This window comes from Columba livia, chromosome 1, assembly GCF_036013475.1.
Source record: "Columba livia isolate bColLiv1 breed racing homer chromosome 1, bColLiv1.pat.W.v2, whole genome shotgun sequence".
NCBI classification, from domain to species: domain Eukaryota; kingdom Metazoa; phylum Chordata; class Aves; order Columbiformes; family Columbidae; genus Columba; species Columba livia.
The window spans coordinates 92,019,972-92,042,629 of NC_088602.1; the positions used below are offsets into that span (position 1 = coordinate 92,019,972).

At 37.2% G+C, this 22,658-nt stretch overlaps 1 protein-coding gene across 5 annotated transcripts in view; it reads left to right on the plus strand.

Annotated features, from left to right (window-relative positions):
- The window catches only part of SON (SON DNA and RNA binding protein), a 42,437-nt gene extending 20,087 nt beyond the window's left edge, over positions 1-22,350 (plus strand). For 3 of the 5 annotated variants that reach the window (XM_065066778.1, XM_065066803.1, XM_065066786.1), the window contains 8 exons: positions 274-414; positions 2,205-2,393; positions 6,801-6,911; positions 7,290-7,406; positions 14,597-14,744; positions 18,910-18,978; positions 19,069-19,184; positions 19,704-22,350. In XM_065066778.1, the coding sequence (XP_064922850.1) occupies positions 274-414; positions 2,205-2,393; positions 6,801-6,911; positions 7,290-7,406; positions 14,597-14,744; positions 18,910-18,978; positions 19,069-19,184; positions 19,704-19,862 (1,050 nt within the window). In that variant the 3' untranslated portion in view covers positions 19,863-22,350. Of the gene's footprint in view, positions 1-273; positions 415-2,204; positions 2,394-6,800; positions 6,912-7,289; positions 7,407-12,962; positions 13,081-13,808; positions 13,889-14,596; positions 14,745-18,909; positions 18,979-19,068; positions 19,185-19,703 lie in introns of all 5 variants that reach the window. The other 2 variants (XR_010473378.1, XR_010473377.1) reach the window with 2 other exon arrangements.
- Positions 22,351-22,658: the final 308 nt, after the last annotated feature.

Here is a 22,658-nt window from a genome sequence, read left to right on the forward strand (position 1 = left end):
ACGTTTTACAGTGTGCTGCTGAAATGTTACGTCTGTGAAATTATTTGCTTCATGAGTGTCTAGCACACCTAGGCAGGTGTTTGATAATGTGTGTAAAATGTCAAAAGTACAGATATTGATGACATTGCTAAAAGGTTTACTTATATTCTACCTCCTGCTTTGGAAAAGAAAAACACTGTTTTGTAAAAATGTTATTTTTGTATGTTTTGGTTGGAAGGTCTGGGTTTATTCAGAGCTCTCATATCTTCCCCCTTGCCCCTTTCTCTTTTTAAGAAATGCAAGAAGATTGCTCAAAGCACAGATGATGTGATAGTGAACAAACCCCATGTTTCTGATGAAGAGGAGGAAGAACGTCCTTTCTATAATCATCCTTTTAAGCTCAGTGAACCCAAACCTATTTTTTTCAATTTAAGTGTGAGTATTCCTTTAATTTTCAATATTTAAGTTGTGGTTTATTTTTAAATAATGCCAGTAATTTTGGAGAAATATAGCAGGGATTGATAATCTTGGTGAAATTGCATGGGGATGTTGTTTAAAGTACTCTTGCTACAATAAGAATCTTACCTGTAGTTATGAAATCATGGTAGTTCCCATAATAGGATTGAAATGTCTTTTGAAATGGCTTTTTTTTTCCTTAAGGTCTTTATAGTTTTTAAAGCTTAAATAACGTAAGGAGGATCAGTTTTACTTCTCATTTTCATTGCAAAAATATGAATATGTATTTACAAACAGCATTGGAATTGGGAAGTGGTTTTGGGACAGCATTGTTTTTCTTTGAAAGACAAACAAAAAAAAAACCTAGCAAAATTCTCAAAGCATTTTGAGGTGTTTTAAATAAGATTATGCCATCAGCTTTGTGCAGACTGCAAATCTTGTATGTCTGCTTCTTTGGTAGATCTCAAGTGTTCCCTAAAGGAGAAAGAATTTCTGTTATTTTTGAGGTTAGTCAATAAATAGAGAAGTAAATGGTGTATTAAGAATGAAGGTCACTGATGTTGCTTGTTACCAAGAGGGTCTGAATGTCCCATTAAGCCCCCTCCTTGGGCTCTGCTTTTGACTCTGTCAGAATTGGCACTTCCTGGGTATGAACAGGTTGGAAGGAATAAAATGAGGGAGCATTTCTTCAAATGCGTCTGGGATTCATATGCTTTAAAGAATGGATTAGAATTAGTCTAGATTTTTTTTTTAACAGTTTTATCTTTGGGGTTTTTTTATGCCCTTGAAAGTATGCTCTGATGTTGTAGGGTATGAAGTACTATGAAAGTATTAATATGCCAAGTGAAAATATAAATAGCATTTATATTTCTGTATACCAATATATATACCTTGTGGCAGACACAAAATGAGCAGTAATACATGTTTACATAACATGTAAGGTAGAAACAGGTTTACAGTTTATATCGTACTGTTAGAAATTGGTACGACAGAACTCAAGAAACCTTGGGATTGTGTACAGGCTCCAAAGAGGAATGTTCTTTAGTGGTTATGGGCTGCTCTGCCTCTTTTCCACAATTTTGGCACTTCTGGTATTGTTCTTTTCATTCTTCCTGGATTCTAGTCTTACTACTGGTCCCATCTGTGCTCATTTGATAGCAGGAGTTTACTCAATATTGTCTGGACTCTGCTTGCCTCTTGGAAAAGGAACCTGTCAGAGGTTTCTGTGGATTCTTAATGTATTAGCAATACTTTCTAAGGAAAACAAGCTTATAGACTTAGTTTACTTCAAGATTTATATTGCTGTTAAAAAAATTTTAAAAAGTAGAAAATGTTGAAAACTGCTTTCTCTATGTATAGTAATGTAGAGCTTTTATCATCACGTGGATATCACAGCCAATGTTTTTTGCTGCCCAGGATTTTTATTTTGGAGCTTTCCGTTACAAAATGCGTATGTGGCAGATTATGATTGTTCTCTTTATGGTAGGGTGTGGGGAAAGCAGGGAGCTTAGTTGCAAGAGTGAGGCTTTCTGTATTTTTGGCTGCTGAAGGTGATTTAAGCAAAATTAGCTTCTAGCTGTTTTGTCTTATACTCCAGTTTGTTGCTCACTTGTGTGTTTTTAGGGCTGTATTTCAGTTTGATGTTGGTAAGAAGGATGACTGTTTTATGAAAAGTTAATATCAAGTGTATGCATTAAATTGTTTCTTAAAGACGTGTTATGGGTATTGTGTTTTCAAGTTTTTATTCTTTCTAATTTTATTTCTTTAAGACTCCCAGCATAAAACCAGCACCACCACCACAACCAAAAAATCAGGTCAGCCTGTCAAAGGAATTTCCTGTGTCATCTGGGTCTCAACATAGGAAAAAAGAAGCAGATAGTGTCTATGGAGAATGGGTTCCAGTTGAGAAAGGCAAAGAAGACAGCAAGGACGATGTTTTCCCCAAACCATCCATTGAGGTAAGGAAGGGAAGGAAAGCTTATCATATAAGAAAACCAAAGCCATTACCTGGTCAGTCTGGTGCTAAATCGCAGTCTGTGAAGAAAACCAAAAAACCAAACAAACAAAAAACCAAACAAAAACCACTTAAGTAGGTAGTATCTAACACTTCAATAAGCTAATACCTGAACAGCTGCGGTCTTCAAATTTAGTTGCTTGCGTGTGCAATGATGAAAGCAACCTGTACCCATACTGTGCACTTTTGTCAACTAGTGACTTTGTTGTCTCGATAGAATTTAAACTTTTGCTTGAAGATGAAAAGCAAGTTTCCTGTCCAGTTTCTTGAAAAGGTTAATAACGCTAAGTTGAGACTTCCGTAATTATAAATTCAACAATAATTAAAATTGTCCTGTCAATCTTAAAGCAATAACATTACATTGAAAGGCAATCCATTAAAAATAGATTTGAAAGTAGTTTCTAAAACTGCTGTTTCATCTGGATGTATCTAATAATTTTTTAGCTTTACAGTCACATTTTCTTGCATAGTTGTCTTCCATGTGGCCTTCCAAAGAAAAATGTAATTGTATGTGTAATTAAAAAAAGACATGTTTTTCCCCTTGAAATGTCTTCAAAATGATATTTTATGGGGTCTTTGTAATTAAGTAAATTAAATATTTAAAACAGATGTAAATTCTTTCAAGTCGATGTTAACCTCATTCCATCTGAAGACTTGTCCTCACACTTTTTAAAGCAAATAAATGAAAAAGCCTTGGCATCAGTTTCTGATGAAACAATCTTTCCATTTGGTGCACTTTGTTTTTCAAAAACTTTATGATGTTGTACAATTCAATTCCTGAAGCACAGAAGGTATTTTCTTCTGTGTCTTCTACAGAACTAGAAGCACAGTGAATATAATTAATTCAACAGACATTTTCATGGGTGTACCTCAGAGTTTGAAGGTCAGGCATCCAGTTCATTGTTCCCTCAGTGCAGATGATAACTGCTGTTTGGTCTTTGTCATGAACCACTAATAAGACAAACATTCTGAAATGTTTGTGCAGAATGTCATTCCCAGTTACTAGTGTATACATAAAAAGTCCGGAGCATAGGAACATTTTATTCCAACATTTGGCTGTATTTTTACCAGGTGGTAAAAAAGTCTTGTCCTTCAAATGGTTAATGATATGCTTATACTTCAGGCGAGCTTTGTTGATAGCTGCATCACGTTGCCAATGATGCTCGGCTTGTGTCTTTGACAAATTGCGTTAGCTAAGCACTGATGGTTTGTGTATTGATTGTGTAGAAAAGGCCGTAAAAATTGATATTGGAGTAAATATATTAAACATAACTTTATTTCCTTACTGTTGTGTGTATCTTTATAAATGCTTGTAACAATATTGTCTGTTTTTATATTTTGTAAATAAATATTTTTATTTGCACTTACCTTAACTTGGTTTGTGTTAAGGGTGATTTCAGGGGTCATTAGCTGACAGCAGAACTTAAAATTCCCTTGGGTTTGGCAATCCTTAATTTTGAAATACAGGAATACTCTTGTAGTAACAGAATTCCTGCATGTTTCTCCAGGGTGTCTGAAAGGTAACAGAATGTTTTTCTGTTAATTTTTAAAAATACTTAGAAGGATTCTTTGTGGATGAAATGGCTTCCTTGGAGCAAATACGCCAGATAAACTCCCTTGTTGTTGGAGTAGGGTAGTGGGGGAGTGTACTTGGATCCTCAGGAAGTTTGACATATCATTTACCTCCCTTCATTGTTGCTGATTTTGAAATCTGATTGTGACGATTCTGATGCAAGTCTATATTTACATTAAAAAATATGTAATTGGTTTTATTGTTATGTTTTTATTAAAATAACAGATTTAGTTATGGGAAGAAGCAGTCTTGAAATGGCCCTGCTAATATATTACAAATTGTTTTAATAAAACATTATTTTTTTAATATAGCTGTTTGTGGTAGCAGGAGATGGAGAGATGGCGAAAAATTCTTGAGTATTCTGAAGTATCAGCATATCTAGAAGCCAGAGAAACCTATGAGAAAGAATCTATATTTGAAAGTCTGAAAGAATAGAGCTGAGGTGTTGTATTTTAGTTTGGAATATACACAGGTGACCGTTACGCATAGAAGCCGTTGTGATCTAAATATGGAGTAAATGCATTTGGTGTATCAGTGGACCTATGAAGTATGTCAAAAATGCCTGCTTTCTACTGTCCCTCTCTTCTTTCTTGCTTCAATATTTGTTACTTGTGTCCATGGGGAAAATGTTACTAAGATTAAAAGTCAGGATTGGAAAGGCAGAGCTCTTGTGGAAAATAGCATGCTGAACTTGAAACTGTTTTACTTGCCTAAATAATAACAACTTTTCGTACTTCAAGCAGAGATATTTTTTTTTCAAGATCCAAAGCTGCCATCGAGTGTGTTGACATAAAACAAAGCCATGATGGTCTCCAAAATGGTGACTGGCCATGTGGGGAAAGTGTGGGAATTCTAACTAACCAGGGTATCTACTAATAGGCCCCAGTCCGGTAAAGCACTAAAGTACACATATATGTTTAAGTATGTGAGTGGTCCCAATGTGGTTTCAGTGGACTGCTTGCATGCCTATGTGTATTGCTGGATTGAAGCTTTTGGTGAGTAGAATAACTTTTATTTCTCTCCTGAACGAGTTTCACAGACAAAACATTGAAGAATTATTTTAATTGTATAAGGGGAACTTATAAGAAAGTATATATTGTAAACAGGCATTCTTTTACATACATGACTGTCATGCTAGGTGATTGTTAGAAAATCTTTTAATTCTTCTTGTGCCTTGTTCATGATCTGTGTTTTTGTCAGCTGAGGAAATAAATATTGAAGTCAATTTCATAGACACATAGGACTTCTGGGATTTTAAGTCTGTCTTGGTCAGTGCCAGATGTTTCAGTAATGATCTTCCCGACGGAAATTCTTCTTGTCCTAAACGATTTTAAAAAATCCCCCATCTTAAACTAAGTTTTAATAGCCAGAGTACAAAAATAATTATGCTGTTTTATGCAATTGCAGACGTGTGCCTGGCTCTTCCTGCTTTTTAATATTGACTAAATTCTCGACCTGGGCCATGTGTCAGGGATTTTGGGTATTTTTCTCTTCAGCAGGGTCAATTTTAAATTCGTTTCAGTTTCTTCTTCTGGCCCTTTATTGTAGTGTAATGTATGAGAGGCTAAGATTATGAGATAATGACTAACAAAAGGTGCAAATCTTCTGTAGTACAAATTAAAAAACGAACATGCACCAAAACAAGAAGAAAAACCCCACCAAACAAAACACCCTAAAACCAAACCATCCAAACAAAAACACAGCCAAAACTAAAACAAACAAACCCAACAAAACACAGGGAAAAAAGTGCCAATCATCAACCTGATTTATGTCTATATGTTACCTGCTGTTCCGATTATTGGATTTCCTCTGCGCTTCAAACAGTTCCAACCCTTTCAATCCCCTTCATGTGCTCAGCTCCAAAGAAGTTTCACTTGTCTCTGAGCACTCTTCTTCTTCGCCTTTCAAAATAGAATGATCCATAAAATGCCCATCATCTGAAGAACAAGGCACAAGTAATTTTACAAAAGAGGTGTATTCTAGCCATAATTGGTTACATTTTTGTATCCCCAAATATTTTGGGTTTCTCTTGATTTCTTTGCACATAGAGGTTTGCATTGAGCTTCTTCATTTGTACCATAATTTTTACCCACATAATTCTGGTTACCATGTGTGAGATAGTTTCAAATTTGTTTTTGTTTAAATTTTATTTTAGTTCAGCAGCACAGATCTAAATAATACTTTCTATAACCGTCAATTTTATGAGCTACCAGCCTGGTTTTACTTTTATGAAAGTCTGTTTTACACTGAAGATTAAGATTTAAAACACTAAACCTCAAGTTCATGGAATCCGTGTGATTCTTACTTTAACTTTTTAATACATGAAACTTGAAGTTTGAATGTGACTTAATAGTAGGGTGCTCATGTGAATAGCTCTGTTTGATGCCTTTTTTTAAAATTCATATTTACATTACATTTAATTCTGTTGGTTAGTAAGAGTCCACTGAACAATAATATGCTTCTCTCTTTAAGTAGTATACACCAGGACTTTTTGTCACCAAGATAGTTCTCTGCAAATAATTATTGTGATATTTTGTTTGTACACGGTGTTAAACAAAATCTGAAGTTGAATATTTGTTTAGGAAAGCCCATATTGTATATACTTAACAAGTAGTCTGAGATTTTTTTCACATTGCCTATTTATATGTCAAACCAACTGTTCATTGTGTAAAACACTGCTGTAGTTTTTGTAGCATTTATTCTACAACAGCTTTTTCCAAATCAAGTGGATGTTATCGTGGTCCGATGTATTTTTAAAAATAATCCTTTTCTTCCTAGGGTGTGGACATAACTGCAGCTATGAATGATCGAGCGCTGGCTCAGAAAAGGCTTAATGAAAATGCATTTGATTTAGACGCCATGTGCATGTTGAATCGCGCACAGGAACAGGTACGTTGCCGTTTTTTATCAGCATTTTGATGAACTTGAAGTAAATGTTTACCCCTCATACCAGCTGATATTTCTTACATATTTAAGTACAGGTTTTTAGAAGCCCAGTTTATTGGCACAGGTTTAGAAATTCTGCCTTTATTTTGCATTTTGTAACACTGGTTTTGAGGATAAGCAAACCATGAACCTGCTAGACTTTGAGCTCAGACGTCCAAAGATGCTTAGGTTTTTGGAGCATCTTCGTACAAATGAGCGTTCATGAACACAGCACTAAACATAACTGAGGAATCATGATGAAAATAGAGGAAAATTAGAGAATTGCAAAGGAAAAATGAACACATTTTTATTTTGGTGTTACAGTTGATTTTTATTTTGTAGATTGACGCCTGGGCTCAATCAAACTCCATACCTGGCCAATTCACAGGAAGTACTGGAGCACAGATTCTGTCCTCGGATGAGCTGACCAACAGTGGTCCCCAAGCATGGATTAGAAAGGTAGAAGTTATGCAGACATACTTACCTAACTATCACATTTTAAACAGCAGTGGAAGTATCAAAAAATGCAGAAAATGTGCCTTAAAAACCTATGGTAATGCATGTGTCAAATACAACAGGTTGAGTTAAATTGTTGTCTTTGATCAATTTAGATACTTGCTGCTGTGTCCATTTTGTTGTGCATTAAGGTGTTGCTCATGACATAGAGTACTTCAATAAGGTCTGCGTCTGGTATTTGAGTCAGATTGGTTCATATATACTGTTACCTTACACTGTAATGACTTTCATGATATTGGTGTGGCTGCATTGGTAGGTCCATCACTACTTTAATGGGATTGGGACAGATATGGCAAGGTTTGATCCTGATGTTATTGAAGTCAATGATGTTTTAGCATCAGCTTCAGTGAACCAAGTCCCAAACTGCTCTTTTGTTTGACTTGGTTCTGTCTGGCTGCTACTTTGCCTCTTCTCTTTGTGTCACCAGCACTTTCTGGGAGCCAAAGATTTGGAGCATTAAACCCAAAGTTGGAGTTGGGTTAATAAGTTTAATGTCATCCTGCAGTGATAGTTACCTCTTACTGCAGAGTTATACTGGCTTTTTTGGGGGGTGCAATGCGTCATAGATACATGCGTTTTATAAGTTTAATAATTCATGCCTCATCTTTGAAAATAAATACTGAACTGGTTCTCTTTCAAGAAGTAGAACTGAGGAATTCAAGCAATATCTACCTTTCAGGCAGGAAGGATAACTCATTATGGTGGTCAGTCTTGGAAGTCACTTAGTTGAGTATATGCTGTATCTGCTTATCCTTTGAGAACACAGTGTTAAGACAACCTTCAACTGGTAGGTTAGATTTGAAGCTTAGGTAGAATTTTCCATAAAACTTGGTGTAAACTGAACACAAAAATCTGGAATTACAACATCCTAAAACCAGAAATACTTTTGCCAAGATTCGCTAACTTGTTTTCCTGCTTTATATGGTCAAGCAATACCAAGAGCCAGGCAACAAAGAGGTAGAGGTTACTTGCTAGATGGGAATCTTTTGGCTCTTCTCAGTATTAATACAGAGCATAGATAATCAAGTCTTATTTCAACAATTAGTAACTTTTGAGATTGTAACAAAATGTCAGCTTTGATTACACCTGTACCCGGCAGAGGAGTTTAGGAATATAAAGAACTCCTCAGCGATATATTGGTGAGAAAAGGAGAGCATTTCCACCACAAGGCTTGTGAAAGAGATCAGCAAGCCTAGGATGGATCTAAGTTTCTGCACACCTTGAATGGATTCCCAGGGCGAGGGAAAAGGGAACATCTCTGATCATCTCTTTCCCAAGCCTCCTCATCCCATTGTCATTCCTCAAGGTTCTGTGGTGCTCTTCTGTGCCTTCCAGTAACAGGGCTGTTTGCTAACAGAAATTAAGTGGAGAAGACAAGTGCCTTCTTCCCTTGGTTTTCACACTGTGACCTACTTCAAAAACCAATAAACAAAACAAAAACCCAACAAAATGCTTTATAGAAAGAAAATGAGAGGAGAGTCTGGTCTCTGGCTTGTGGACAAGACTGCTGTGAGTAGTAGAAGCGTGTTTGACCCTTTTGTTGAATCTAGAAAGAGCGAGTCAGCAGCAGCACTTCTGTCCTTCCCATAGCTGCAAAAATGTAGTGGTTTGCAGTAGTGGGCGTCCTCCCTTGCAAGCATCATGTGGTTTGTTGGAAAGGAGGCTGCTACTGGAAACAAGAAGAGTTTTTGGGTGAAGAAGATGAGGATACAGTCCTCTTTCCTGCTCTGGCATTCCTCAGCTTGACTTCTTTTGCTCTTTCCAGGTTCCATATTTGCAAGCACATTGCCATCAACTCATGAGATGACAAGTAGTTATGGTCATGCGCCCTCTACAAAATATATTAGGGGCTGCACAAGACTCACCTTGGTTTTTGTTTTAGGAATGGTGGGTCCTGTGAAAGCCTTCATAAAACTTAGGTTTGAAGAACTTAATGTGGAGTTACATCTGTGGTTAGAGAATGATTTCACAGAAAAAAAGTGAAGTAGGGATAACAGGTTATGAATGCATGTTATCTTTCTCAGTGACATGAATGCAAACCAACCATGAAATGCAAAGTACGGGTTGTATTTTACTTAAGCTCTTGAAATTGTGTAACTTAGTTCCTGTTAATTATGCAGTGTAGCACTGGGAAGTCAGACTTGTACTCCTCTTTTTGGCCTAAGGAAAATGCATTTTAATATTAAAAACCCCTAGTATTTGTAAATTTTTCATCTTGCTAGTAGGGCTGTGGAATTTCTGGGGGTGTGTTGTGTGTGGAAATTAATGCATGTTTCTGACTGAAGATGTGGTTTACTGAAGGCATTTTGGTTGGTAGATTGCTGTAAGTGATTGCTGTAAGAGGACTTGTGGACGTGCACCTTTCAGCAGAAACAGAGCCTATGTCAGATAGTTATTTGTGTATCATTAAACAAGTAATTACAACATCTGCAGAGTTTGTGCTTGTGGGAGATAATCTCAAAACCAGATAGATTGTAACAAAACAGAAGAGCCGTGTTAGGAGGGGAGAAAAAAATACTTGGGGAATTTGTTTGATAAGTGGTGTCTTCACTTTGCATTTCTTGGATTTGTGCTTTTATTTTGTACTGTAAAAATGACTCTGGAGAGGTAATATGTACTCAAACCAAAATGTGCCTGCAACTTCAATTCTATAGCAATAAAGTTTTGAGGGAATTAGCTACCGAAGTGGTTAATGTGGCATACTTGAATGATCGACATACCAAGTAGAAGTATCATTTGTTTTTCTAAGTAATGTTCTAGTTCATTATGTTCATGCGTAAGGTTCTGAGCAGTATTCATAAACAAATAATATGTTGTTAGGTTTCTTGTATGATTAAAACAGCTTTATGAACAACATTATCTTTTTAATTTGAAAAGTGGTTTCTGTTTCAGTTTATCATCATAGGTGTAATCAGTTCACAAATATGACTTGCTTCTTCTGGAGGTTGCTGCTCTTTTTTTCTTTTTCTTACAAATATATTATGTTGCTGAATAAGTGTTAAATTGGAAGAAGTGGTCAAATATTTTTTTCCAGGCAAATTCTGTTGAGGTCTACTTACTCAGACTTTCCCAGACTTACCACTTGTTTATCAACGTAATTCTAGAGCCTGAGCTTGCTCTCCAAAACAAGGTTCCTGCAGTGTTTTACACGCATAGGTTAATGCTTGGGATCTGCTAAAGCACGAGAAGCAGTTTTACTGTGGCCATTAGAATGCTCTGCTTTGTGTAGGAAGTTCTGAAAAGTTAAAGCATTTCTTTTCATTCTTCCACAGTCATAGCAGATGAATCAAACTCAGACTAGTGATGGAGGTGGAACTGAATTTTGTGATATTACTTGCACAAGGACTGCTGACCTTCTAACAGGACTGCTTACCACCATTATTGTATTCTTATTGCATTATATGACACAATGAGCTTTCCTTGGAAATGTCACATAGCAAGGCAAAGCAACTACATGCTAGTTATGTTGGACTGACTCCCTGTTCAGTCCTCAAGATATGGTGTGGGTGTTTGTTTGTTTTTCCAAGCCATCTTTGGCTTACTTTCTACTGATCTTATGCAAAAGCTGAGAATAGAAATCCTGACGCTGATTACGAGTGTAGTTTTTGTAAGGCATTTGATGGGATTCTTTAGAAAGATATTTTTCATTTTGTGCTGGGGAAAGAATTTGCCAGCTGCTAAAAGTGCCAGTTTATTTAATGGAAAACTCAGCTACTTTGCAAAAGTTTTGCCAAAGACAGATGCTTGTTCCTAGTACTTGATACAGAGAAATTTTCTTTGGAGTTAGTCTAAAAGTGATCTTTAAGACAGCCCATTGTCCTGTAGCTGAAACCGTCTACTGAGTACCTTTAGGACTTTGTTGTCCTTTGCTTAATAAATTATTGCTCAAAAGAAATAAACCTTCCTTCTGACAGAACTTGTTTTTAGTGCCATGTTAGCATTGTGAGAAGGAATAAGTATTTTCAGAGAGCAGAAATTGATGATGTATTTTAAGATCTCTCAAGTAATTATGGCTTTTATATTTTGGATGTTACAAGTATTGTTTTATAGATAGTTCAGCTCAATCTTGAACCTTTTCCCCAAGACAGTTGTCGCACTTAAACAACGATGACTCTCTGACCTGTGTTTCAGAAAAAATTCCCAATGTGTAATACCATATTTCAGAAGTGATTTTTTTTTTTTGTTTGCTTGTTTAAGTCCTTAAGTGCTAATTCAGGCATTCATGTCCCCCAAAATTTGTTGTCCTAACATAGCTTTAAAAGAGGAATATTTTAAATTAAAATTACTAAAAAAAACCCTGCTTAAGTGATCAGATTTTACTCTCTAGTCACCTTTTCAAAGAAGTGTTGACATGAGAATGTGGCTTATTAGTTGTCTCCATCTGCTGGCAGAATGGAAGTGTGCTTTACTTGGCTGACCTTTCATGAAATTCAGAGATCAAAAGACGAGAAAAATTATACTGAACTTTTATGCAGACTTACTCAAATTGGGATTAGTGAACGAAAAAGAACAATTGTTTTCTAAATAATTAGTTAATTTCAACAACAGTAACCAAATACTTAGCTGGGTATTGCATACTTTTCAATTTGATATCCTCCTTATGAGCCAGATCTGCAAGGGTGCACACCTGCTAAATAGTTTCGTGTGACTTGGCCTTTTGTGATTTTTAAAATTGAAAAGAAATGCATATGTGGCTTGCCTGCTCTCATTAACGTTTCTACTATTTTTACATTTCAAATGTAATTACAAACACAGCACTAGTTTTTACCCGTACTCTACTAAATCATGGGCTGAGTGAAGTTGTCTGTCATTAAATTATAAAAAAAATAGTTAAAGAGAATATAATTGTAGAGGTGACGTTAGAGATTTATATTTGGGTTACTATTTAAAAACAAACAAACACACAACCCCAAAAACTGAAAGAGCTTTTTCTCCTGCTGTGTGCCTTTGCTTCTTCAGTGAATTGAATTAAAAACAAACTTGTCCTGGCTACTTTCATATTGGTACCCAAATTACTATTTACCCTTCTAGTATGATGCACAAGTACAGCTATTCTATAATGAAACAAAACTTCTTTTTCTAATCTCTTGTTGCCTTGGTTCTGTTGTAAGCATTGAAGAGTCAGCGTAGTGCAAAAAATTCCTGCTATAGATAGAATTCTGAATTCACACTTTAGAAGAGATGTTTCTAATAAGCTGCACATTGGAATTGAGAATTCTTTTTTTTTTATTTCCAGTATTTGGAATTTGTTCAGGATCTGATAATTTCTATACAGGAACTTGAGGCTTTAATTTTTAACTATGAATAGCAATATTTTGATTCTGTTCTTTCTACACCACTCCTAAACCCCAAATCAGTACATTTACAGGTGTGATGAGAAAGCTATGTGACATTAAAATGACCTCATCAAGAAATTGCACTCTGTCATTTGTGAACTGATTATACGCTGGCGATAGTGAAACAGATGTTTATGTTGGAAATTCTATCATTGCAAACTAGGTACAAAAGAGGAATCGGAACCCAGGGTGACATTGACTGGGGTTTGTATCATTCTCGGAATGGTTGCCCTTTTCTTGTGAGAGGTTCCTGGGAAAGAGAAGGGAGGATGAAAATGGAAGTAAGTAAAAGCCATTCTAGGTGTATAGATGGAGGCAGCTCTTACCGAGGAAACTGATTGTCTCTGTGTACACACACACACTGCATGGTCTGCACCAGTCAGAAAGATGTTGGACAGGAGAGATGCACTTAGCCTCTCTACTCTTCCATCAGAGCACTTTGTGATTAAATGCAGTATCCAGTTGCATGATTGATAGGTATTTACTGTTTCATAGGTAAATATTTGGAGAAGTCCTGCCACAATCTTCAGCAATTCTTAAAAATTTTTTTTGACGCCACGTATAGTGGGAATTACACACACACATCATTAGTGTGTGTCAGTTGCCAATTTGAAATCCCCGTAAAAATACATTATCCTTAGTCTTTGTAAAAGTAAGACTTCTGATTTTGTTTACATACAAATCAAAAAACCAAGGACCTATCCTTTGTCCAAATCTGGGAAACACTTTTGCAAACACAGCTCAAAGAAAAAGAAAGTTCTGTTTGCTCTGATAGTGAGTAAAATTTTCACAAAAATACTAGGCATTGTGTCAGCTAACCTACTATGCGAAATAACTGATGGACTTATCAGTGCCGGTGTGTAAACTTGTATATTTTAAGGCAAGCAATTCTTTGCTGTGATGGAAATGATTGACTTACTTACTTGGGTCAGCGGGGGGGCAGAAGAGAGATGATAGTTCACAGAATAACCTGTGAACTTTCACCCCTCTATATGGAAACTTGTTTCAGGGTCAAATCCTTGTAGCTGCCTTCTTGCCACGGTCAATGCCAGCCCTACTATTCACAACACTGCGGCCATCGAGGCCTAGGTACGTAAACATTTAAGGAGTTTTTAAAGTTCTTTACATCAAAACAGATTTAAAAAATTTCTGTTTGTAAGCTTTCACCATTTAACAACTATTATGTTAATGATGATTTGAAAGAATGCGAAGACTACTGCTGCTAAACTGTGTGGCTAAGCGCCTTTTTTTCCTTTAAATAAAAATGTTTCATGTGGATTTTCAGAGTAGAATGTGCAACTGCTGTGTAATAAAGTGGGGAAACTTTTCTTTTTTTTTTTAATTTAAAATATGCCTAAACACTACGTGAATGTCATTACTAAATGTCCTTGTATTTTGTTCAATAACTAGGTACACTTGGCACACATGTTGCCAGTTAAACAGTTAACACTGCCTCCTTTCACAAGATGAGAAGAGATGCATTGGAACCAAAGTAGCGTGTTTAAAACTGGACGGTTATCGTTTTATTAAATACATATGTCTGAAACGGGTCACTTGCCACTTTTGGATTGCATTAGAATTTTCTTAAGTTGTTCTTTTTTGAAAATCCTGATTTGTGTCTTGTGTCTGCGTGAATTCTGGTTTATACAAAATGTTAATGAATATAAAGCCGAGGTGTATTATTTTGAATTGAGTCTGTGAAAAGTTGTTAGAAACATTTTTATGGAAGCATCCACTTATTTTTTAAAATCCCAGTGCTAACTTCAGGACTTGTTTTACTTCTCTTTTTCTGGATAGGATCAGTTCTTAAGAGCAGCCCCTGTAACTGGAGGAATGGGAGCTCAGCTGATGAGAAAAATGGGCTGGAGAGAAGGAGAAGGGCTTGGAAAAAACAAAGAGGGCAGCGTTGAGCCTATTATGGTCGATTTTAAGACAGATCGAAAAGGTAAGCCTTTCCTGAAACGGCAGTGTAAACGTCTCATCTCTGTTTTGGAGACAGGCAAATTAACTTCGAAATAGGAAGCTTTTCCTGGCTGCAGCTTCACTGTAAAAATTAACAGAATTATGTGGATGATTTTGGTACTGTTTTTCAGGCCTCAGATTACATATATAGGCTGTGTCCTTCTGCCTGTGAACTCTGCCAGGTGTTCTTTAACTTTCCCTAACCTTCACCTTCCATTTAAAAAAGTGCCTCTCTGGTGTTGTTGAATTAGTGGTGTGCTTCAGTTGGATGTATGGAGAAGGCTTGGACAGGAAAATTAATTGTGCCCTTGTGATTGTTCAGAGAAAAGCTATTGTGGTTGGTCCAGAGAAAACAGCTGTTACAGGAATGGGGCAGGATAGAAGATTGTATAGTTTGGTCACTTTTAAACGGGGCTGAAGGACAGAGGTGAGAGCTACAGAGTTGAGTTACTGCTGCCTTCCAGCTGAAGGCCTGACAGGAGTAGACTGTCCATACTGATGTTTTCAGGTTGTCCAAGTGGGTTTTGCTTCCTTTTTCATCTGTCTGATCTCTCTGCTGTTCCATCCCCTTGTCTGATCCTCCTGCAGCCACCTCCGCTTAGTTATGTTTCCCTGCTTGTTTTCAAAGATGGCTTTAGCAGTCTTTCTTCCTCTTCTTTATGTAGTCCATGGCCACAGGTGGAGAACTGTTGCACTTGTCTCATTGGATTCAAAAGAACTGTCCTTTTATTTGTAGGCAGCATGTGCAGCTGCTTAAGCTGGCTGGTAGTGTGGTTTGTATGATTTGCCATCTCCCCAGCATACTCAGCAAGAGTCCTGTTTTTGAAGTGAATGTTTATGAACATTTTTCATCTGAAATACCTATACAAGTTGTAACCATTTAAAATGTAAGATGCAGAACTTCAGCAGTCAAGATTTATGATTTAATTGTTCTATGATGCATGTTACCAAAATAAGCAATGTAACACTGACTGCAGGAAAACAATTTTTTTTGCTGTTGTTCTCCTAAGTATTTTTTTTAACTGAGAACCTTTAATATATTAAATAGATCACATCTTATACTAAAGCATGGAAATAATTTGAGTTATGGGTTTGTGTTAGCTTTTGTCATTGCTCATAATTGAGCTCCGAAGGAAAAACAGCATATAAATGCAAATGTTTTGAAGTTTATTCACAGACATGCTGTTAGAGTTGGAGGAACCTTGAAGTGTCAAAATGGCTAGTTCTCAATACAGAGATGATAGTACAGTACTGCTCAAGTGACCAAGCTTGCTGTGAAAACATAATTTAAACATTAGTAATTAAAAGTGCAAAGAGGTAGAAAATGAGAAAGCAAGCCTGCATTATGAAAATATCCATTGTTTTCTAAATTGTAAAGACCTTCTAGCAAGCATAATACAATTTTCTAAATAGAGAAGTGCAACAGTCTCAAAAGTACAGAACACTATAATCCAGGCATCTTCATTTTCTACAAACAATGACTGAGCTTTCTTTTCAGCTGTTTTTCTTCTGCGCATCGTTACTTTTAAAGAAAGGAGAGAAAAAAAAGATACGTGGTGACAGAGGGCTTGCCAAGAAAATATTTGAAAAGTATTTTGTTAGTGTTACTTAGCTCCTGTGATCTGTGTAGATGTTGTCTTGTGAAGTTCTCACTGCTGATAAGAGTTCCTTCCATTTAGGTTGATTAATATCAGTCAGAAGGAAGAAATTGCAACTAGTCAGTTTCAGTGGTATTTTCTCAGGCAGCCTCATTAACGTAGTGATGGATTTTTGTGGTGAGGCAAGAGTTAGCTCTGTTTGTTACGTTGCTTACTTCTTGTTATGCAGTAGGAAAGAGGCAGTATTGCTGCACAGCCTGTGAACATTTTGAACACGAAAAACATTTTGATGATACACAGCTGTGGTGCAGCTCAAGTTTCCAGTACTATAAGTATGCCACAGGATCCTCAGGTGATTTCCAGTATAAATTTCCTTAATGCCTGCAGAATTTGATACCGAAGTTGCAAGCATTAAGGCCTGAGACAGGATCAGGTCCTCATGGTGCTGGGTGTTCTGTAACAGATAGTTTGCTTTCTCTGCTTCCAAACGCTCAGTCTTCAGTAACATTTTAAAATGCTGGATGGAGTTAAGGATGCCTCTTCCTGTCATGTGATAGATTCATCTGAAAATACTGATAACCTTAGTGATGGTTGGGCCTTGCTTTTATTTCACGGTTTTAAAATAATTCATTATTATAATGTATGCAATCGTACGTGATATTTCCACAAAAACATCTAAAGGTGTTCTGTGTTGATAAAGAATACTGTCTAATGTTGAGCCAACCAAGTCTATAATACGGGATGACACCTTGCATTGTGAAGAGGCAGCATATGCCATGCTTTGCAAAGAAGCAACTGAACAGTGGTTATACATTTATGATGAGTAGCTGAAAATCTTCAAACATTAGTGGTCTTTGATGTTTAAATGTATAAAAAGTCTCTTTTTTTTTTTAAAGGTTTGTGTAGACGTCTAAAGAAAAGTCTGAAATTTTTAAAAGTAGTCTTTCTGTTATTAAGTAACCCATTTTTATTTTATAAGGTGTTTTTAGCACATTTTAGAATATATCCCCCAAATAAGACATTATTTCTAGATACAGGAACAAGCAGTTTGCTAAGGAGTTACTCAGGAGGCTACACTAAGACATGAACCAGAAGGTTGCCTGCTTTTGCCGTAGCTTTCCTTAGACCCTATTTTTTCCAGGCCTTGAGTGAGATCTGTAGTTCTCTCACAGATAGTATTGAAACCAAAGCCTTCTTGAACTTTGCTGTCAGCCAGTAAATTGTTGGTTGTCAGTGTTCAGAGAAGCTTGGTCCATCAGCAGAGCTTGTTGGAATCTCTTGCAGCTTTTGTGAAATCCCTCTTGAGGTGCCAGGGACAAGATGTTGAAGACGGGTGTCAGTGGCTTAAAGTGAGGGAGACACAGCAGTAATGAGGAGAATGACAAAAGAGGTTTTTTTATTTGGTGGAAATATTCTGTTATTTTGGATGTAAACAGCTGTACAGAAGAAGAAATGTTGTTTCAATGGTTGTAATCTGTGAGGGTTTCGTGCCACTTGAAAAGTCCCTACTTAGGAGCTGCATGAATATTAGGACAAAAATCTGGTAAGGAGGGAAGGATTTTCTTCTAAAGCAAAACAAAAAATGCCAGCCAAAAAAAAGCTGAAGGAACAGGAAGAAACTGGAGACAGTTGCAGTGTCCCCCTGTATTTATTCACCAAAGCCAGGAACAGGAACAAATTGAGGTAAGAAATGAAGTAATATCGAAGGACTGAAGTCAAGAGAAATTCTGAAAAAAAGGTCAGGTAATTTGTTTACATGCATTTAAGGGCAAAATGAATGGAAAGAAACTTGAGTCACTTCATAAGCATGGATGGCATGGTTACTGGCATTTGATAGGTTTTTGGCAATTGTTACATTTTATTTCTTACTCTTGTAAGAATTTAAAAAGAAAAATGTTTGGCTTCCCTGTTTCACAGTGACTTCCACTAGAACTTGTACTCTTTGTATTGCCTTGGGGCTCAGATGCCTCCCTTTCTGCTGCTTTATATTCAGGTGTGATTGAAATCACAGGAATTGGGCTGTGAACTTTCACATAAAGGGTAGATATTTGAATACCTTTAAATAAAGAGAGCGCATGTTGTAAGAACACCAGTGCGTTATTTGTATCATAAAAGGACATATGATGTACGCTGCCTACTGTTTAATGGAAATATTTCAAATGCTTAGTTTGTTAGAGGCAAACTGTCAAGATAGTGGATGTCTTCTGGGTTACACAAAACAGATCCCGAACGAGAGTATGTTTTTAAGTTTACCTCTTGTTCTCTAAAGAGAGCATGGAAAACCAGGTTTTCATTGACTTGCATAACACTACTCAAAGTTTTCTACTAGCTGGTGTGTTAAGAGCCTTACTAGAGCAGTTGAGAAGAATGTTCTGTGTAGTCTGGAGGGAGAAAAATGCTGGATGAAAGGGAGGTGTGAAAGAATTCTGAAAAGACAGTTGTACGTTGTCACTGGGTTTCATCACCTCTGATACGTGTTACTGCTTTACTGGTGAGAATACAGAAATTGTGTGGGAATCGTAAATGTAAACTTTATTGTGTTTTGTTTAGGGCTTGTTGCTGTGGGAGAGAAGGCACAGAAAAGATCTGGACATTATGTTGTGATGAAGGATCTTTCAGGTAAGATTCTTACTTGTCTATAAAAAAAGCTCTTTTTAAATGATTGCTTTGATAGCATCATTGAAATTTCAAATACATTTTATCTTTAAGGTAAACACCCAGTTTCTGCGTTGATGGAGATCTGTAACAAAAGAAGATGGACACCACCTGAATTTGTGTTGGTGGATGATAGTGGGCCTGATCATCGCAAACATTTTATCTTTAAGGTGCGTTTTGCTGTTGGTTTCTCTGTTAAAAGGTGATTTAATTAACCTGTCTATGTATTCCAGAGGTGGCTGAGTACTACTAAGCAGTGCCTCCATGCTAAGATCTCAGAGTCTGGTTTCTGTAAAGGCCAAAACAGATCTCTGACGTTGACCTGTCAGTCCGTCAAGAAACACACTATTCCACTTGTTACTAAAACTACTAGCCTATGTGGTATCATATTCTTGCTCTTTACTTGCAGGTGTGGTGTTAAGTCTTACTGTTGTAAAGGTGGTGAGCAAGATTTAGTTATTTTTGTTATTTGTTATTTATGTGGGCTTGCTTTTTCATGTAGTAATTTGTATTAGCACCGTTACTACTTGTAAATGGTTGTGTTTATAGACCAGAAGCGGATTTTGTCTACCCGTACAACAGAATTACGCAGAGAATGTGCTCAAAGGAGCGATATAGTGCTGGCTTGAGACAGAAGGGAAGAGGCACTTTCTAACACTTTTTTTCCCCTTCCCCTCTTTCATGAACAGGTGAGAGTGAATGGAAATGAATACAGGCCTACTTTTGCCAGCCTTAACAAGAAGCATGCTAAAGCCACAGCAGCAACTGCGGCTCTCCAAGCGATGGGACTTGTACCAAAGGAAAGCATGGTTAATACCACCATGTTTAGGAGTGCCTCACACCGCTAGATATTGTTTTTTATATTGACATTATTTCAGATAATTTTACTCTGCACAAAAATGGTATTTGCCCTTTCATGTTGTAAATACATTGGCGATTCCCACGTTGTAAAAACTGTACAGACACCTTCAGGTTTTTCTTTTGTACCATCAAAATGTATTTAAATCATACTTAGTTTTTGGTATGTTTATATTGTTTACATTAGTGATGTAATTATTTCTTAAATGACTAAATCAGACGACAGACTCTGGAGGCATCAGTAATCTTAAGCCCTTGTTTTAAAACTCATGCAATTTCTCTTCAATACGGAATGTTAACACTTTCATACTGTTTTGTACTATGCTGCAGTTTTCCCTGGTCTCGGTAAAGCTACTCGTGCGCTTTTGCCGGCAGCTGGCGAAAGGTCACGCAGCTTATTACCTGAGTCCAGTCGAGGCTGGCGTGTACTGCTGGACAGATACTGGGCCAGCACTGGGACCCCCGGGAGGAGGCGCACGGCGGTAGCCCTGTTGTGCAGCGCTAGCGCTGCCGCTTCTCTTTGCGTTTTGTCGGGGGGTTTGACTCGGTGATGCACCGCGCCTGGCCATACAGCCCGTGCTCTGGGACAGACGTGATTAGGCAAAAGACTTGGCGTTAAAAGGGCTGCCAGAAAGTCCAGCAATGGAACCCGTGAGACTTGCCACGTAAAGGCGATTCTCCCTGCATGTTCTGAGAAGGGAGACAGTGGAGTTGTCTGTTCCAACCAAATTAACACACTGCCTGATGTTGATTGTATGAATTTGTGGTTAATGTGAATTTTAAACTCTAACAAATCTACAACTGGATTCGGGGGGCGGGGAGGGGATAGAATGATGCTTAAATTGTTGTACCCAACTTGGTCAATAAAGCAGCACAAGTTCATAATCTTAATCACTGGTCAGTAAACAGTAATTAAAGTGTATGCCAAAACAACTTCTTGAAGAAACGCACAGTATAAAAGTACGCTTTAGGAAGATCATCAACAGCTGTTAAGGTTGCAGAATCAGTTGTAGTCAGTTTTGGTTGCTTTGGACTATTACCAAATTAACTCCTTGGGCTTAAATTTTCCGTAATGGTACTCTGCCCTCAAGGAGACAGCCTGATCCAGAGTCTTGGCAGTTTGACAAGGGAGAGGATGTGGAAAGCTTCTCCTTTTCGTTTTCTTTTTTAAAATTTAAGAAGTATTAGTACTTTAGCTGTGTGCACTTTGAATTGGAAAGGGCATTGTACATCTTTTGCCAGATCTGTCTGAGTTACGAGCAGATTGCCAGGATTTACAGACTCCAGTAGTTCAGATGTTTATTTTTGGAAAAGTCTTTTTGAGGTCTCCTTGTATTGCATCTGCTGACCAGAGCTTCGTCTGAGACAGGAACAAAATACAGTTTGTACACAGTAAGGCTGTGCTCGGGCCTAAAGTGAATGACACTGCAATGGTGGTAGGGACATGGAGCTGAAGAATTACTAGTACCTCTTTTTCCACCAAGTCAGGTGATTTGTGTGTATTCTGTCAACTGTTATGGAACAAGGTGTCTTTCTTTATCCTAAAGGGACATGGATCAATGTCTCATGTTGTGTACAGCGGAGAAATGGTATTTGGTTCTGCGCCACGTGCTTTCAAGAAATAAAGCCCCTTATTAGTCTGTCAAAGCGCTCTGAAAATGCATAAGTTAATCTTAATTTTCATGGACGTAGTTGTCTTTAATTAAACTTTTTTCCCTTTGGCTTCTCGCCTTCAGTCTCTGACTAAATATTTGAAGATCTTGCCTCATTTGCTGAATTAGTTGGAAGGTGTGTGTAAAAGAAAAAAAAGTAAATATGATGGTACAGCAATGGAAAGATGTCCTGTGGGAGAACTGGCTGTTGTATCCGTCTTAGCTGAAGTCTGGTTTTTTTGATCTATGACTTGGGATGTGGGAGCGGCTCCTAATCCGACTTCTGTTTAAATGTCCAGTTCAACAGAGCTGAAGCATCAGATGTTGATCATTCTATTTAGTCTGTGGTGTCCGCTGGTTTCACAGCTGTATAGTATCAAATCTGGGAACATACCATCTCTTGTACTTGTCATTTTGTTCTTTTCCGGGTCTATATTACCCATGTGTAATGTAAAGATACATGTTACCTTGCAGCATCAACGAGCAGAGAAGTTCAGTCCCGTGGAAGACTCAATTTAAAAAACAACTACTTAGGCAAATTCTGGATTTCATGCCTTAAAGACGTGGTACTGTATGTGGATTTAACCTTTGGTCTTAAAGAAGACTTAAAGAAAAAACAATTAAGGTCTGTAATGCCCTAATTATGACACTTCTTGATTTCGAGGTTTCTGTTTTAGTTTCATTCTTTGTTGTTTAGGATGATACAAGAATCTAAAGCTAGTGCAGCGATGTGCTTCTGTTAAATTTGTACATTTGCATTGGTTTGAGTGTCCTTTGCATGCAGGAATAGATAAGTAGTGTTATATTAAAAAGAACAACTAGGAAACACTTTCTTGGAACCTGGTTATTTATGCAGCACTTCAGCTGTCTTAAAGGTGAAGAGTTTGTGGCTCCTGCTGATGGAAGACGTGATCTGTTTGGCTGTTGGGTTTCCTCTTGCTGCAGAATTACTTTCCTAGATGTAACCTTGCTGAAAGCTCTTCTGACTTCCTGTGGCGAGAAGCATTTTGAAATGGGTGCCTAAAAACTTGCAGCCAGCTTCCACCAATTTCTTGGCAGTCTTCTGATTTGTAGATTGTAAATACTTAAGGCTGGAGGAACAGGAAATTGAAGTTCTTATTCCTTAGAAAATTT